Raw genomic sequence first — 15,620 nt, 5'->3', positions numbered from 1 at the left:
CTCACTATATCACAATTCACTTATTGCAGCTTCACTGGGTTTTTAAAAATCTAACTGTATTATAACATCAGATTTTTTTTTTTTTAATTGTGGAGTTTTCGCTATATCGCGTGATGTTGTGGTATATAGATATTTATATAAGTCACCATAACTATGTTCATCACTCGGACAAAGAGATGAGCTATGCCTACGCCTTTATCGGAAATAGAAGTTAAGGCCGAGGTTGAAGATCCTGCACCGCCTGATGAGGTGGTGCCTTCAGAAGAGCTGTAATGCTCTTCTTGGCTGTGCAGTGCTGTACATTCATCTCACTGTCATCACCTTCATCGCCATCAGTACTGCACAGCTACATAATTCATCATCTTCATCATTACCGTTGTAGTAAGAGACTGGGAAAGGTTTATAAACCCTTAAATATATATAAACAAATAAAATAAATTTAACGCCATTACTTCACGGATTTTCTTTGCCTTTAATTTCAGAGGGAAATATTGTACTCTGTACTTCACTGTGTTTATTTGCTCTGTTTCAGTTCTTTGTTGCATTGAAGGCTGATATTTTAAATAGATGTGATCAGTTCATAAAACTGATGCCTTATCAATTAAAACAAGTAATTATTTCAAAATGCTCATAATGTTTTTTCATAGGTATAATAATTCATTAATTTTGAATATTTAAATCAAGTCTGTTTTCAGTCAGTTGTTGGTCTAAGTTAATGAAGGTCACTGTGAGACTGAATCACTGAAGAGTGTGGAGCACACAGAATTTATTATTTGAAGTATTTGACTGAAGGAGTCTGAAAACATGTGATAATCTGTTCCCTCCATGAAAACAATGAAATGTGAATAATAAGAACACTGTATGTCAGTAACAACAACACAATCATGTTGAAGCGTCCTCATCATTTACTATAATCATTGTAGCAAATGCATGTTTCCTGTTTGCTAGTAAAAATGTACTTCTGGGAAGTACTAACGAACTGGAGCCCCCCCAACATTTGTTAGTATACAGATGAACTAACATTTAGCAATTTATTTCAATCAGATTGAATATGTTTAGAATAAGTGTGATTTACACGTGTGTGATCTCAGCAGCAGGTGAAGCTGCTGTTGTCCAAGACATGAAGTGTAGATGTTGTTGTTCCACTCTGTGTGTTTCTATATTGTTGATATTTAGTGTTTGACTCTCTAAAGTCAGACAGCAAATAAAATGACAGTTACAGTTCAGTACGCAGTGATTTCACACACAGGATTAGTGTTTGTGTTGTGAGTCAGTAACAGTCTAAAAACAATGTTCAGCTGCTCTGATGGAAGATGGCTTTAAAATGGACTTTCATTATATACAGGACACACATGGGCAAGATGGAGTCCATCAGTAGTGTGTGGTTGTGTTTATGCAGCTGAGATCAAATCATCACTAAATGTTTCCTTCTTATTGTTCCAGTGTTGTTCCTCAGAGGTCAGATCTTCATAAAGCAGTCAGGTTCTTTGTGAATCTGTTCTGTGCAGCAGCAGAGAGAGAACAGCAGACAGGAGAGAAGATACTGGAGCTGTTATCATCAGTGTGCACATATCAAACATTCCCTGTTGATGACAGATACCTATATGATCACTATCAGAGTGGTTTCCTGCTGGATCTGTGGTCCCATGTGAAGGACTGTGAGACTAAACAGGTCTGAGTGTCCTTCCATCATTACAGTCAGTTCTTTCAGCTCCTGCAGTCTGGTCCATAAACCTCTCAGAGAGAAAGACCTCCATCCTCCTGGAAGTGCTGAAACTCCAACCAGTGAAGAAACAAGTGAAGCTGACAGGCTGCTCACATGAAGAGAGTGAAGTGAGGAATTTCCTTCAGTGTCTGCCTTATATCTCACAGCTCAGGTAAATGAGTTCAATCAGTAGTAGAAATATTTTAATTTCCATAATTTTTACTATAGTTTTTAGCAATTTTAAATGTTGATACAGTCATGTCTCACTATATCACAATTCACTTATTGCAGCTTCACTGGGTTTTTTAAAAATCTATCTATTTTATAAAATCTGATTTTTTTTTTTTTTAATTGTGGAGTTTTCACTATATCACGTGATGTTTTGGTATATAGATATAAGTCACCATAACTATGTTCATCACTCGGACAAAGAGATCAGTTATGCCTACGCCTTTATCGGAAATAGAAGTTAAGGCCGAGGTTGAAGATCCTGCACCGCCTGATGAGGTGGTGCCTTCAGAAGAGCTGTAATGCTCTTCTTGGCTGTGCAGTGCTGTACATTCATCTCACTGTCATCACCTTCATCGCCATCAGTACTGCACAGCTACATAATTCATCATCTTCATCATTACCGTTGTAGTAAGAGACTGGGAAAGGTTTATAAACCCTTAAATATATATAAACAAATAAAATAAATTTAACGCCATTACTTCACGGATTTTCTTTGCCTTTAATTTCAGAGGGAAATATTGTACTCTGTACTTCACTGTGTTTATTTGCTCTGTTTTCAGTTCTTTGTTGCATTGAAGGCTGATATTTTAAATAGATGTGATCAGTTCATAAAACTGATGCCTTATCAATTAAAACAAGTAATTATTTCAAATGCTCATAATGTTTTTTCATAGGTATAATAATTCATTAATTTTGAATATTTAAATCAAGTCTGTTTTCAGTCAGTTGTTGGTCTAAGTTAATGAAGGTCACTGTGAGACTGAATCACTGAAGAGTGTGGAGCACACAGAATTTATTATTTGAAGTATTTGACTGAAGGAGTCTGAAATGTGCACACACTGAACATGAACATGAACATCGTGGTAATTTTGAGCTTTTAATAATTTCTTTGAACTGTTCTTTTTCCAGAGTGGAATGATTGTACAGCATTTTAATGACTTAGAAAAATCCACACAGGGTCAAAATATACATACAGGCTCAAATATATACATACACTAATATTTTTTACATACAGGCTCAAATATATACATACACTAATATTTGGTTACATGTCCCTTAGCAAGGTGCATCTCAACCAGACAGTTTTGATAGCCTTTAACAAGTTTCTGGCATAATCCTGGCTGCAGATCTGACCACTTTTCTTGGCAGAATTGGTAGAGTTGGTTTTGGAGCAGGAGCTTCTTTCTTGGTCTCTGTAAGACTGGCCAGTGACACTGGTGTTCTTGCAGTTTGAGTCTAGGTGGTTCCTGGGTTGTTTCTTAACATCTTAACTAATTTCCTCTTGTCTGAGGGTGGCAGTTTGGGTCTTCTTCCAGACCTTTGCAAAGTGGTGACACATCTGAATAACTTATAATTACATGCACTTGTTTGAACTGATGATCTTGGGATCTGCAGTTGTTTAGAAATGGCTCCAAGAGAGTTCACAACTTGTGCAAATCTACAATTCTCCTTTTTAGATCTTCACAGACGTCCTTGGACTTTCCCATTGTTCTGAGTGTTGGTCAATCCAGTGAAGGCTGTCAGGCCCTTTTTATGCTGGCAAAGACAAACTACCAGTTGTACTCAATCATGATCACTAACAAGCAGTTTGGTCTCACCAAGTTAAAAGAAATTGCAGAACCTTCAGCACCGCTTATAAAATGATTTAAGTGAATGCATGTATACATTTGATCCTGTGTGGACTGGAGAAAATATAAAATAAATTAAAACTTGTGCACCTAATTCTTGTTTTTAAAGTTATTAAAGATCTATGCTGTACAATCATTTCATCCTTGAAAAAGAAAAGTTCAAAGAAATTGAGAATAATTAAATTATGTGAATAATACAAATTTATCTAAAAATGGAATCAGCTTTTTACATAACACTGGTGCTTTGAAATTAAAATAAATGTAAATAATAAACATGTTAATGCACTGACAAAACATCTCTTTAAATAGCTGAGCATCTAAAAACTTTGTTAAACACGGAATTTTGTATTTAGCCGTCTTTTTGACTGCAGTGAACTTTAATGAACATGATGAGAGAAAGCAGAGAGTTTTCATCACTTCCACCTGCAGATGTAATGTAGAATAACTGTGATTTACAAATGTGTCATCTGAGCAGCAGGTGAAGCTGCTGTTGTACGAGATATGAAGTTTAGTTGTTGTTCCACTGGAAGGATGGAGTCCATCAGTAGTGTGTGGTTGTATTTATGCAGCTGAGATCAAATCATCACTAAATATTTTCTTCTTTCTTCTTTTTTTTACCAGTTTCTTTACTCTGTTGTCAGATGAAGCAGCCAAGTTCTTTGGGAGTCTGTTTTGTGCAGCAGCAGAGAGAGAACAGCAGACAGGAGAGAAAATACTGGAGATGTTATCATCAGTGTGCACATATGAAACATTCCCTTTTAAGGACAGAGACATAGATGATCAATATAAGTGTAATTTCCTGCTAGATCTGTGCTCCCATGTGAAGGACTATGAGACTAAAACAGGTCTGAGTGTCCTTCCATCATTACAGTCAGTTTTCCAGTCAGCTCCTGCAGTCTGGTTCATAAACCTCTCAGAGAGAAAGACCTCCATCCTCCTGGAAGTGCTGAAACTCCAACCAGAGAAGAAACAAGTGAAGCTGAGAGGCTGCTCACATGAAGAGAGTGAAGTGAGGAGTTTCCTTCAGTGTCTGCCTTATATCTCACAACTCAGGTACATGAAACTAATACTTAGTCACCACTATTTTGGAAATGAGCAACTTCTCATTTACAGCTTTAAAATGTAAACAAATGACATATAAATTGAGTAATTATTTCATGATATATTGCTGTGAAATCATCCCAGGATTGATCCATACAACTTCACGTTTTTGACATTTATGACTTTGACGTTTTTGGCTGGTGTTGCAGCAGGTGAGTTACTGATGGATGAGCCACAGGTGCGCCAGCATGGAAAAGCACAGGAAAGAAGACTCGCCTGAATAATCAGGCCCCATCTTGTCTTAAAGACCTTATAGTACCATATCACCCCAACAGAGCACTTCGCTCTCAGACTGCTGGCTTACTTGTGGTTCCTCGGATACTTAAGAGTAGAATGGGAGGCAGAGCCTTCAGCTTTCAGGCCTCTCTTCTGTGGAACCAGCTCCCAGCTTGGATTCAGGAGACAGACACCCTCTCTATTTTTAAGATTAGGCTTTATGATCAAGCTTATAGTTAGGGCTGAATCAGGTGACCCTGAACCACCCCTTAGTTATGCTGATATAGGCCTAGGCTGCTGGAGGGTTCCCATAATGTACTTTCATTTCATTCACCTTATTTACTTTGTTTGTACTCCACTCTGCATTTAATCATTAATTGTTATTAATCTCTGTGTAGCATGTCTTTTTTTCTCTCCCCTCAGCCCAAACAGTCACAGCAGATGACCCCCCCCTCCCTGAGCCTGGTTCTGCTGGAGGTTTCTTCCTGTTAAAAGGGAGTTTTCCCTTCCCACTGTCACCAAGTGCTGTTCATAGGGGGTCGTTTTGACTGTTGAGTTTTCTCTGTATTATTGTAGGGTCTTTACCCACAATACAAAGCACCTTGAGGCAACTGTTTGTTGTGATTTGCACTATATAAATTAAATTGAATTGAATTGAAAACAGACAGATGCACACAGAGGGGCAAAGGTCATATTTCTATAGTAATTTTAGTAGATTTAATAAACCCATACAGAGTACTGATTCATCATGATTATGAAGTATGGGCAAGTTGCTCACGAAATCAGAAAGCTGTCAAAATGACTTCAAAACGACACTTTTGTACATGCTGTATACATGCACAGTGCTCACTCACACAGAATCTAACATTTAATGAGTGGGGAACTGCAAATTTTCATGTCGTTAATTTAATTACAAGGATCAAAAATCATGAAAAAAAGGAATAAATCCATCCATGTGTATTCTGAGGGCCTGTAACTGAAAATATTAAAAGTATAAAGGTGAAATTTTACTTAGTTTTGGGGTCATTCCAAGAACAAATAGTTTACATACAGATGGACTGTTTTCATTCTGCTTTATCAGCTTGTCCATCCATGAATTTAAAAAAATCCACATAATATTGTTTGCATTAATGTGAGGAGCTCAGCCTCTGTTTTCACATTTTATCTTCTCTGTGTTTTAGCTCTGGTCCAGAGTTCTTCCAGAGAGTGTGTACATCCATCTCTGTCAGATCCAGAGAGGAGGCCCAGCAGCTGGAGTCTCTGCTGCAGCTCCTGGGGTTCCAGCTGCTGTTAACAGGACAGTTACACAGGAGAACCTGCTGCTCTGTGGGCAGAGTTCTCAAACTGTGTGGCTCTAAAGTGGATCTCATCCTCACACCCAGCAAGATGTCTGTCAGAGGGGCCGCTGTCCTCTTTAGACACACAACACAGCTGCACAGTCTGAGGCAGGAATCAAAATAATTAACTTATTCATATAACAATTTTTTTATCTTCTGTCCATTTTCAAACCTTAGTTATTGCTCATTTCTGCTCTTTTCTCTCTTTGATCTTCAGGCTTTCCATTGGCATGTCCTTGCTCCTGTCTCAGTGGGTAAGAAGAGGCAGAGTGGTCTGTCCACTGGCTGTTGAAGAGCTTTCTCTCGTGCCTGAGAAAGTCCAACCATCAGAGAGAGTATTGCTGAAGGCTGTCAGTAGTTTGGCTTCCCTGCTGAGATACTGGACAGTCGGACGGTTAGACCTGACTGAGACCTGCATCCCTGCTCAGTGTCTCATTACACTGCTGCTTCATGATGGTCCTCTGACAATCAAGTAAATGTCTTTCCTGAACTTTATGAACCAAACAGAAAGTAGATTTAAGAAATGATATTCTTTATTCTGATCTCTTCAGACTGAGTGAAAAGAACTTCCAGCAGCTTCTGGTCCTCCTCCATGAAATCCAGGACAAGAACTTGACTTTGTCCTTCTTGAGTAAGCTTGGTGGAGACCTGAGCTCCTGCTGTCTGAACTGGGAGCTGCTTCTCTATCTGCTGCAGCAGTCGTCAGCTCAGACCATCACTGTGAACCTGAGGAAGAACCTATTCTTACAGGAGGAAACCACACGTCTGCTTCCCTTTCTGGACAGGATTGTGTTTAAAAGGTGGTGAATTTAGTTTGATCTTTTACCAAATACACAGTTTATCCTGTTTAAAAATGAGGATTTGAAATGCTGTGTCTCATCTTTAATCAGCAGTTTATGGATCCTTTAAACAAAGTGTTCTTGGAAATAAACTGTATGTTTTCAGGCCCAGTCCCAGCTTTGTGATGACCTCCATCAGAGAGCTCCATAAAGCTCATGCCAGTCATACTGTACCCAGTTTCCTGAGGTCATTTGATCATGTGATCAACCTGAGCAGCAGACAGCTGGACTCAGTGGACTGTGCTGCTCTGATCTTCATCCTCAAACATGGAGACAGAGTTAAACTGAACCTCCTGTGGACCTCCATACCAACAGAGGGAATGGAGTCCATCCTCTTCATACTGCACAAAGTTTCTTATCTCAGGTCAGATATCAGTGCTTGTTTCTCAGTGCTGCAAGTATATCATTGTTGTACAACATGCAGATATGACTCAGCTGTTCTTGGACCATGTTGGATTTTACAGAAACAAATGATGCAAACTTCTGATCATCGGTGTTTGGCTGTATTAGATGCCACAACATTAATTCTTCAGATGACAGAAGCCATCTAATGATTGTGTTTCTTATTTCATTTCAAAACAGCAGTATTATTGATATTTTCTTTAGTGGTGGCTGCGGGCCTTTGCTTACATGTTTTTAATATTCTTACAGTACACTGGTTTACAAACAAGCTGCCATTACTGTGGTGGCAGTTCACTGTAATGGACAGAATTATGGATGTTAAATATCCTTTACAATATTTGTATTTGAAGTGGGCAGTACGGTGGCGCAGTGGTTAGCACTGCTGCCTCACAGTTAGAATACCGTCTGGAAGGCCTGGGTTCGATTCCACCTTTGAACTGTGTGGAGTTTGCATGTTCTCCCCGTGTTTGCGTGGGTTTCTTCTGGGTACTCCGGTTTCCTGCCACATTCCAAAGACATGCACTTAATGGGGTTAGGTTAATTGGCTACTTTAAATTGCCTATAGGTGTGAGTGTGAAAGGTTGTTTGTGTCTCTGTGTTAGCCCTGGCTGGTGACCTGTTCAGGGTGTACCCTGCCTCTCGCCCTATGACAGCTGGGATAGGCTCCAGTGACCCTGAACAGGATAAGTGGAAGTAAATGGATGGATGTATTTGAAGCTCATATCAGTAACTGATCAGCTGAGATATACATCATAATACTATACGAGTGTGGCTTGTTTTATGTCTCTATGTGTTTTCCTGGCAGTGTTGACAGGAATCAGCTGCTGAGGTTCATCCACTGCTGTGCTGCCTGTGATGCCCAGCAGGAGGCAGCACCAGGCCTGCTGAGAGCTCTGCAGCACAGCTTGGATCTGTCCTGCTCCTCCTGTGTGGAGCTACCAGAGGAGGATCAGACCGAGCCTCTGAGTCTGAAAGCTGATGACTGCAGGGCCATCTCCACCATCCTGAGACACAGCAGCCAGGACACACAGCTCGACCTACGAGACTGTGAGGTGGAGGGCAGCGTGCTGGACCTGCTGTTTCCTGTCCTCCACCGGGTTCGCCTCAGGTGGGAGAGACCACTGAAGAACCTAAACCAGAGAGAAGCTTGTTCACATTATTGCTGATGCATCCTGACAGTTTCTCTTTGCTCTGTTTGTCCTGTTTAGAGTCAGTAAAACTGTCCTCCTCAAGCTGCTGTCTCTGGTTCCTGTGAACAGTGAGAGGGACACAGTGAGGCGGGCGGTGTCCCTGTGCAAAGCTCTGGGTGGAGAGCTGGATCTCAGCCACACCACCCTGGATCAGAGGGTCTGTGGGGCTTTGGTCCAGATGCTGGACTCGTGCGAAGGTCTGACAGAGCTGGACCTCAGTCACTGTTATCTCACTGACCAGCTGTTGCTCACTCTCATCACACATCTGCACAAAGTCCAAGTCCTGGAGTGAGTGTCACACACTGATCCTTCTCTGGGAGGAACAAATAAACATCAGCCCTGTTCACACACACACACATTACAATAGTATAAAGTGTGGTGATAAATCAGTGTCACTTGTTGTGTTTGTGTTACAGTCTGAGTCACAATCTGCTCACTGATGCTTCGACTGCTGTGTTACTCCAGCTGCTCTCCATCAACCCCTCCATTAACTGTGTGCGGTGAGCCAACATGAATCAGTGCACCATCAGTGAAGAAGCTTCTCCTCAGACTCTCAGAGGAATCATTCTCAGTCTGAGCTCACATGAATTCATGTTGTTCTGTGTGAATGAGTGACCTTTGCTCTCTGCTTTGGTCTCTTTCTAGACTCTTCAGCAACAACATCGTGCACAGAGCAGCCTTTAAGGAACACGAGCAGTTTGAGATCTGAAGCAGTCGTCATCATCATCATCATCATCATCATCATCATCAGGGAGTCGTTGGTTTCCTCTCTTCTCGTCATCATTACATTAAAGTATTGGATGGAGTGTGAGCGCTGATGCTGTGTTCATGGAGTCATCAGTGTAGGATACAGTGACATTAGGTCAGAGGAGCTTTGATGATGATCTGATGCTGCTGTGATGATGCTGATTTTCTTATTGAGACCAAACAAAGAATCCATCACTGTCCTATCAGTGCTGTGAGCCGACCTCATTTATTTTCTCAGTACTTTTGTGATAACTGTGTTTATTCTGTTCTGCATGTTTCAGTCAGGACAGAGTAGAGAGACTCTATAAAGACTTCTCAGAGTAACGATGCAATAAGTGAACACTCAGGAGAAAACCACGTTTACAACTGGAAGAAATGATCCTAAATATATAAACATGTCTCTTATTTTTAGTTCATATTTTATATTAAGTGATATGGGTGATAATGGTCATTTTCTTTCTTTCTACAACAATGTTATGAGATTTTCCTCATTTTTGTGCAGAGAAAATGACAGTTTGAGAGAGATGGTGGGATTGTATCATTGATGAACAACTGAGTTTACAACGTCTGTGTCAGTCCCCTTTAGGTCCAAAGGTTTCACTCAAGAGCATGAAATGAGGTGTGCTGTGAAAATGCAGCAGCATCTTTGTTACCATTAAAACCAGTTTACCTCTCAGACATCAGCTGTGGCATTTTTTCATCATTCACAACAAGACACTCGTTTATATCTGTCTCACTATTGTACTCAAAGAAACCCCACATGGGACTCTGCTGCTTTCTCGGTAGAGACAGCTGCTGAGAAAGCGGACCAGTACGGTGAGCAGACACACACACACAGAGTGAGGTACTATATCATGCTTCCAGCTAAAACTGCTAGAGTGGGAAAAAATTATTTCATATCAGTCCAGAAGGCTTTTAAATAAACTGACAAACACAAAAATGAACATTTTATCTGTAATTTCAGTTTGTTTTAGTTCATTTCAGTTAGTTATTGTTTTTTCCTTTTAATTATCATTTTTATTTATTTCAGTTACTTTAAATGTTTTTTTCAATTTCAGTTTTTATTTCATTTGTTTTCGTTAACTATAATAAACTCGGTTGGAGACAAAGTGTTTCAGCTTAATCACCAAAGGAGTCAACAGTGTGTCAGCAGGGTCGGCCTTTTTCTGAACAACCCAGACCTAAAGGGAGAAAACCAACCCACTGCCCCCCCTCCCCCCCAAATATTCTCCAGACTCTGAGGAGGGAGCCTGTTTATGAAGGGGTCAGCAGTCTGTGACCTTGGTGTTAATTATTATCCTGGTATCCTCGCCTTCCTCCACCCATGCTGCACGTTCTTGGTAAAAAGGGATAACAGGTTTGAGTCCATGAGGGAAATGTCCTGCAGGCAGACTTTGGCTTTTTCCTCCTCAGACCTCAGGGCACCAAGCAGAATCTCCTGCTCCTCCATATCATCCTTCAACCTCTCAGCCTCTCTGTCCACAGCCTGCAGATGGTTCCTCAAAGCTAGCAGCTCATTTTCCTGAAACTGTACAATGGCCTGGCTGTGAGACAGGAAAGAGAAAGTCAATGAACAGACAGCAAAGAAATCCAGAGAGAAAATCCAGATGAAATAACAATCAGCAAGAGAATGTCTGTTAGTGTTATGAGTAAAAATAAATCATGCAATCCTAGATTAACTATTTACTGCTCTTAATTTGAGTTGTTCATGTTTTTTCCAAGAAAAATAAGTTGACTGGAGTTATTTTTCTTATTTTAATTTTTAATAAGAACAGTTATAAACTGATGACTGGATTTGGATTATTGTTTCTGAAGGGTTTGTGTTTTCACACATGCACATACGAAGGGTTTCTTATGGTGAGCTCATTTTGAGTGGTGTAAGTGCAACCTAATAATCTCCTTTTTTGTGTATATTAATTATCTCATAAATGAAACTACTTTTAATCAGGTTTTTGGTGTATTTTGTAAATGTCTTCATGAGACCGTAGAATAATTTTACCAACAATAAAACAGACTGAATGTCTCTTCTTTGATCAACTAAAACAGTAAAAAGTTTGTTTTACAAAATTAAAAGTCACCTTCAGTGGTATCTTACTTTGGTTTGTGTAATGCAACACAGTGAAATAGATGTTTTGTGATTCTGTTTAAATAAATATATAAAACATGTGAGTTCTTCTGCAGCAGCTGTGCTGTTTGTGCTGCTGGATTATTTCAGGTTTGAAGTCCAACTAGAAAATAGACACAGTGGAGACTCTCAGTGATGACCTCACTCATGCCAGAGGAAATCTTTATTATTTGGCAGGTAAATGTGAGGAGATCTGCACTCAATCTGTCAGATGAAATGTTTCTCCTCCTTTCAGCTCCTCAGCATCTTTAGTTTTGTAGTTTAATGAATTAAATTTGCTGATCACCTAAAAACAAACCAAAGTCTTCCTGCAGAAATGAAGGCTCACAGCAGCCTGCTGCTCCTCAGTAAAACTCTGAGAGTCCCATTTCTCAGTTTTCTTCACTTTTAACTTAAAGAGCACACTAACAACAGCACTGAATTTATTTGAAAGTCATTTGTTTGCAGTGTTCTCGCTGTTGAGTAGCAGCAGGACGATTAAAACAAGAAGTAAAATACATTCTGCCTGACAACAGAAGCTTCATAAGCTTCTATACTTTTGTTCTATATTTTATACTTATTGGATTATTTTTTTTATACTTGGTTGACTACGCGCATGCTTCGCGTGTATGAGGTCCCGGGTTCAATCCCCGGCATCTCCAGTTGTTACATATACAATGCATTTTTAAAGTGTATTGTACAGTCCAAATTATGAGTAACCACATGTCCGAGGCAACCGAAACCAAAGAGTTTACATGTTGATCAATGCAAGATTTCACATGTCAGAACATGAAGAGTCAGTCAGTCACTGATGAATGAATAAAAGCTGTGAACACCGCTTTAAGACTCACACATCAGATGGTTTTGAACTTTTATCAAAGCTGACCGACTTTGGAAAGAGAGCTGCAGAAATGAGGCCCGATGCAGAAAAAAGTGTTCAGACACAAAAATGAAATGTGAAGAATTTATTTGAAACTTTACAAAACTGCTGAAATGGAGAAAAGCAAAAAAATAATCCTCATGAAACTGCATCAGAAACCAGACAAAACAAATAGAAACAATCTGAGAGCAAAGCTGTGAAGTCATGCAGCAGCCACTTTATTAGGTACACCTGTTCAGCTATTCGTTAACAATGTAACCATCTAATCGGCCAATCAAGGGAGCCTTTCCCAGCTGTCACACATGCGTGAAAAAGTTTCAAGTAATTTGACTGAACACACTAATGCAACGCTGGACAGCATCACCTGCTTCAAACATTATCAGTCTGTATGGCCGTTATTAGTAGGTGCAGGAGGGCCAGTCTGAACCATACTTATGGGACTGATAACTGACGGACATTTAATAGACTGAAAGTGAGCAATCTAAAGTTGTGACTCATAAAAGTATAAACTGGTGAGTTTATGCAACAATACAGTAACAATTAGCACTGAAGCCTAGAAACAATAGCAGTGTGTATGAAAACAACGAGAAAGTTGGATGTGGGCGGGAATGCGTCACTCACGTGAGATCTGCATTAAGAGAAGTGAGAATTACTTTTCTGCTGTTAGAAAAACTGTTTCCTCACGAGGATACACCCCCTCTAGTGGTTACTGCCCGTACCTACAGCTGCTTCCTTTAATTTTGAAAGGTCTCACAGGAAGTTCTTGCTATATGTGATTTCTCCAGCTTGACGGTTCAGTTGTCGTTCCACCTTGTGGCCACAAGAGGGCAGGACAGCTCTGGCCAGTGAGGCTGTTGCTGTAATTCATGTGATTATCGGCTGTTTCACCCTTTAAACTAACGCTGCTACAGAAATGAACCCGAGTCAGCAGTGAAGCTAGTGCTAATTACAGCTCAGTTTCCACTGTTATTCTGTGGGTTAGCTTACACTAGTTAGCCAGAGCTAACTTAGCCTGCAGAGAGAGAACTTTTCTACATAAAATGTCCTCCCTTATTACACATAAATATTGAAAACATTGCCATTAAGTGTCAGATAAAGCCGAGCTGTAATACTTTGGTCAGAAACAATGAACTTGAGTGTAATTTAGCGCTAAAGAGCTAACAGCATCTAGTGTTCGTGTATAACTATTCTAACTTTTCTGTTTTTGTAGTTCCCACTTGTGACCGCTAGATGGCAGAAAGCCATCCTGTTATCAGAGCCGGGGTCGCTCCAAAATCTGATTTCTGTTTGTAATTTATGTTTAATATCTTTGTTTATTTCGGCAAACAGACTGTGGTCAGCAGGATTTATAAAGGGCTTATATATAAAATCAATTAAAATGAGCTGTTTTACAAGAATCTTTGTGAGTCTGCGTTATTGTACCCGCTCTATGCTCCACATTATGATCAATCCAGCCCAGCTCGTTCACATTGATGCTGATGCGTCCTGACAGTTTCTGTTTCCGTTTCCGATCTGTCACACACATTTTAATGGGGATGTAGCTCAGTGGTAGAGCGCATGCTTTGCATGTATGAGGTCCCGGGTTCAATCCCCGGCATCTCCATTCGTTTAAAAACGATCCGTGTATTTAGTCCGGTCTTCTTTTAAACTTCATGATATACTCCAAATAATTTACATCAGTAGCTGTAGCTGACTGATCCAATAACGCATGCTGATGTGGTGGTGAACAGCTGCTCACCTATGAGGAAAAGAACTGCATGTCTGTCTTAAGCAACAAACAGGAAGTGGAGCCAAAGATGTTTGGACCTGTCAGTGTTTGATAGCACAGCTGTGAAGCACACGTCAGAAACGGCTTAAATAGCACCGAGTACCGGCTGATACAAACATGCTGCCGGTCAGGGCTGATTGTAAATATCAGCATGTGTTATCCATTCACTTAAACACGGAGATCCAGATGAAATAAATTGAGAGAAACAGAGACTGGCTGAGCTACACTGACTCAGCAGAGCTTCATTAATAAACAGCATAAAAAATAAAAGAGGCAGAAACTTTCAGCTCTGTCTTCTACTCTGCTGCTGTCTGCTTTCAGTAGAAAACACATCTACAGCTTGAACTGAACTGATCCTCACTCTGACTCTCCTTCTGCTCAACCAGGAACATTTATGATTAATGAAATAAAACTTTGTGTGAAAACCTAACTAAAAAAATGCTACATACAGCATACGAAAATACAGCAGCTGCCACTGAAAGATGCAGTGATAAAAACTTCAAACATAAAACAGAGGTTGGAGATTGGCCTATAATTAGCTAAGACAGCTGGGTCAGTGATGGCTTTTTAAGTAGCGGTTTAATTACAGCCACCTTGAAGGCCTGTGGTACACAGCCAACTAATAAAGACAGATTGATCATTTTTAGGATAGAAGCATCAATAATTGGAAAGACTTCTTTGAACACTCTAGTAGGAATGAACATGTTGATGGTTTGGAGGAAGTAACTATTGAAGTTAACTCCGAAAGATCAACTGGAGCAAAAGAGTCTAAACAAATACCAGCAGTGCTGAAAGCAGCCGAACATGAAGATAAATCTTTGAGATGGTTTTCCTTTTCAGAGGAGCCACAGTATCCAAAGTCGTACACAGTGAGGATGTAAAACTATTGACGAGATAATCGACCTCACTGGGAGTTTAGGTAGCTGCTCTGCACTGTGTTGGCACTGAAGAGCATAATAATGAAGGAATTAGATCCTTAAACTTAGTTACAGCACTTTCAGAAAGACTTCTACTGTAATAAAACTTATTCCCCACTGCTGTGTAATCCATTAAAGTAAATGTAACTAAGAAATGATCAGTATTCAGGGAATACTGTTAGGTCTTCAGTTTCTATGCCATATGTCAGGACAAGATCCAGAGTATGATTAAATAATTCATTTTTTTCTGCTTCCTTTTGTGTTGTGACTCTGAGCACTTTTCCTCCTGCAGGTTTGTTTCCTTCCTCGTTAATCAAGAGTTGAATTAACAGATAAACATGTTTAATAAGAGGCAGGTTTGTGGTTCTGTAGCTCTGCATGACTGCTGTACACTGTCAGAAACTTTCAACACTGCCACCTTACAACAATGTAAGATGAAAAAAGCAAAACAAAATGCACACACACAAGAAATCAGTGCCCACACGACCCAGATGGTCGAAACTTTATTTATATATTTAAAAAAGATTAATGAGATTTTTTTTTTTTTTTTAAAGA

The 15,620-nt window shown here is 39.9% G+C and overlaps 1 protein-coding gene and 1 non-coding gene across 2 annotated transcripts in view; both read left to right on the top strand.

The window, feature by feature from the left end:
- Nucleotides 1–10,274, top strand: part of LOC115798040 (uncharacterized) — a 63,771-nt gene extending 53,497 nt beyond the window's left edge. The window contains exons 8-16 of the mRNA XM_030754713.1: nucleotides 4,186–4,617; nucleotides 6,063–6,326; nucleotides 6,436–6,690; nucleotides 6,770–7,018; nucleotides 7,164–7,421; nucleotides 8,265–8,567; nucleotides 8,668–8,937; nucleotides 9,066–9,149; nucleotides 9,295–10,274. Of these exons, the coding sequence (XP_030610573.1) occupies nucleotides 4,186–4,617; nucleotides 6,063–6,326; nucleotides 6,436–6,690; nucleotides 6,770–7,018; nucleotides 7,164–7,421; nucleotides 8,265–8,567; nucleotides 8,668–8,937; nucleotides 9,066–9,149; nucleotides 9,295–9,358 (2,179 nt within the window). The 3' untranslated portion in view covers nucleotides 9,359–10,274. The remainder of the gene's footprint in view (nucleotides 1–4,185; nucleotides 4,618–6,062; nucleotides 6,327–6,435; nucleotides 6,691–6,769; nucleotides 7,019–7,163; nucleotides 7,422–8,264; nucleotides 8,568–8,667; nucleotides 8,938–9,065; nucleotides 9,150–9,294) is intronic.
- A 3,637-nt stretch (nucleotides 10,275–13,911) lies between these two features.
- On the top strand, nucleotides 13,912–13,983 carry trnaa-ugc (transfer RNA alanine (anticodon UGC)). Its single transcript has one exon. It is a non-coding gene; the product is annotated as a tRNA-Ala (tRNA).
- Nucleotides 13,984–15,620: the final 1,637 nt, after the last annotated feature.

This window comes from Archocentrus centrarchus, chromosome 2 (genome assembly GCF_007364275.1).
Source record: "Archocentrus centrarchus isolate MPI-CPG fArcCen1 chromosome 2, fArcCen1, whole genome shotgun sequence".
In the NCBI taxonomy this organism is placed as follows: domain Eukaryota; kingdom Metazoa; phylum Chordata; class Actinopteri; order Cichliformes; family Cichlidae; genus Archocentrus; species Archocentrus centrarchus.
This window is presented reverse-complemented; position numbering and strand designations above follow the sequence as displayed.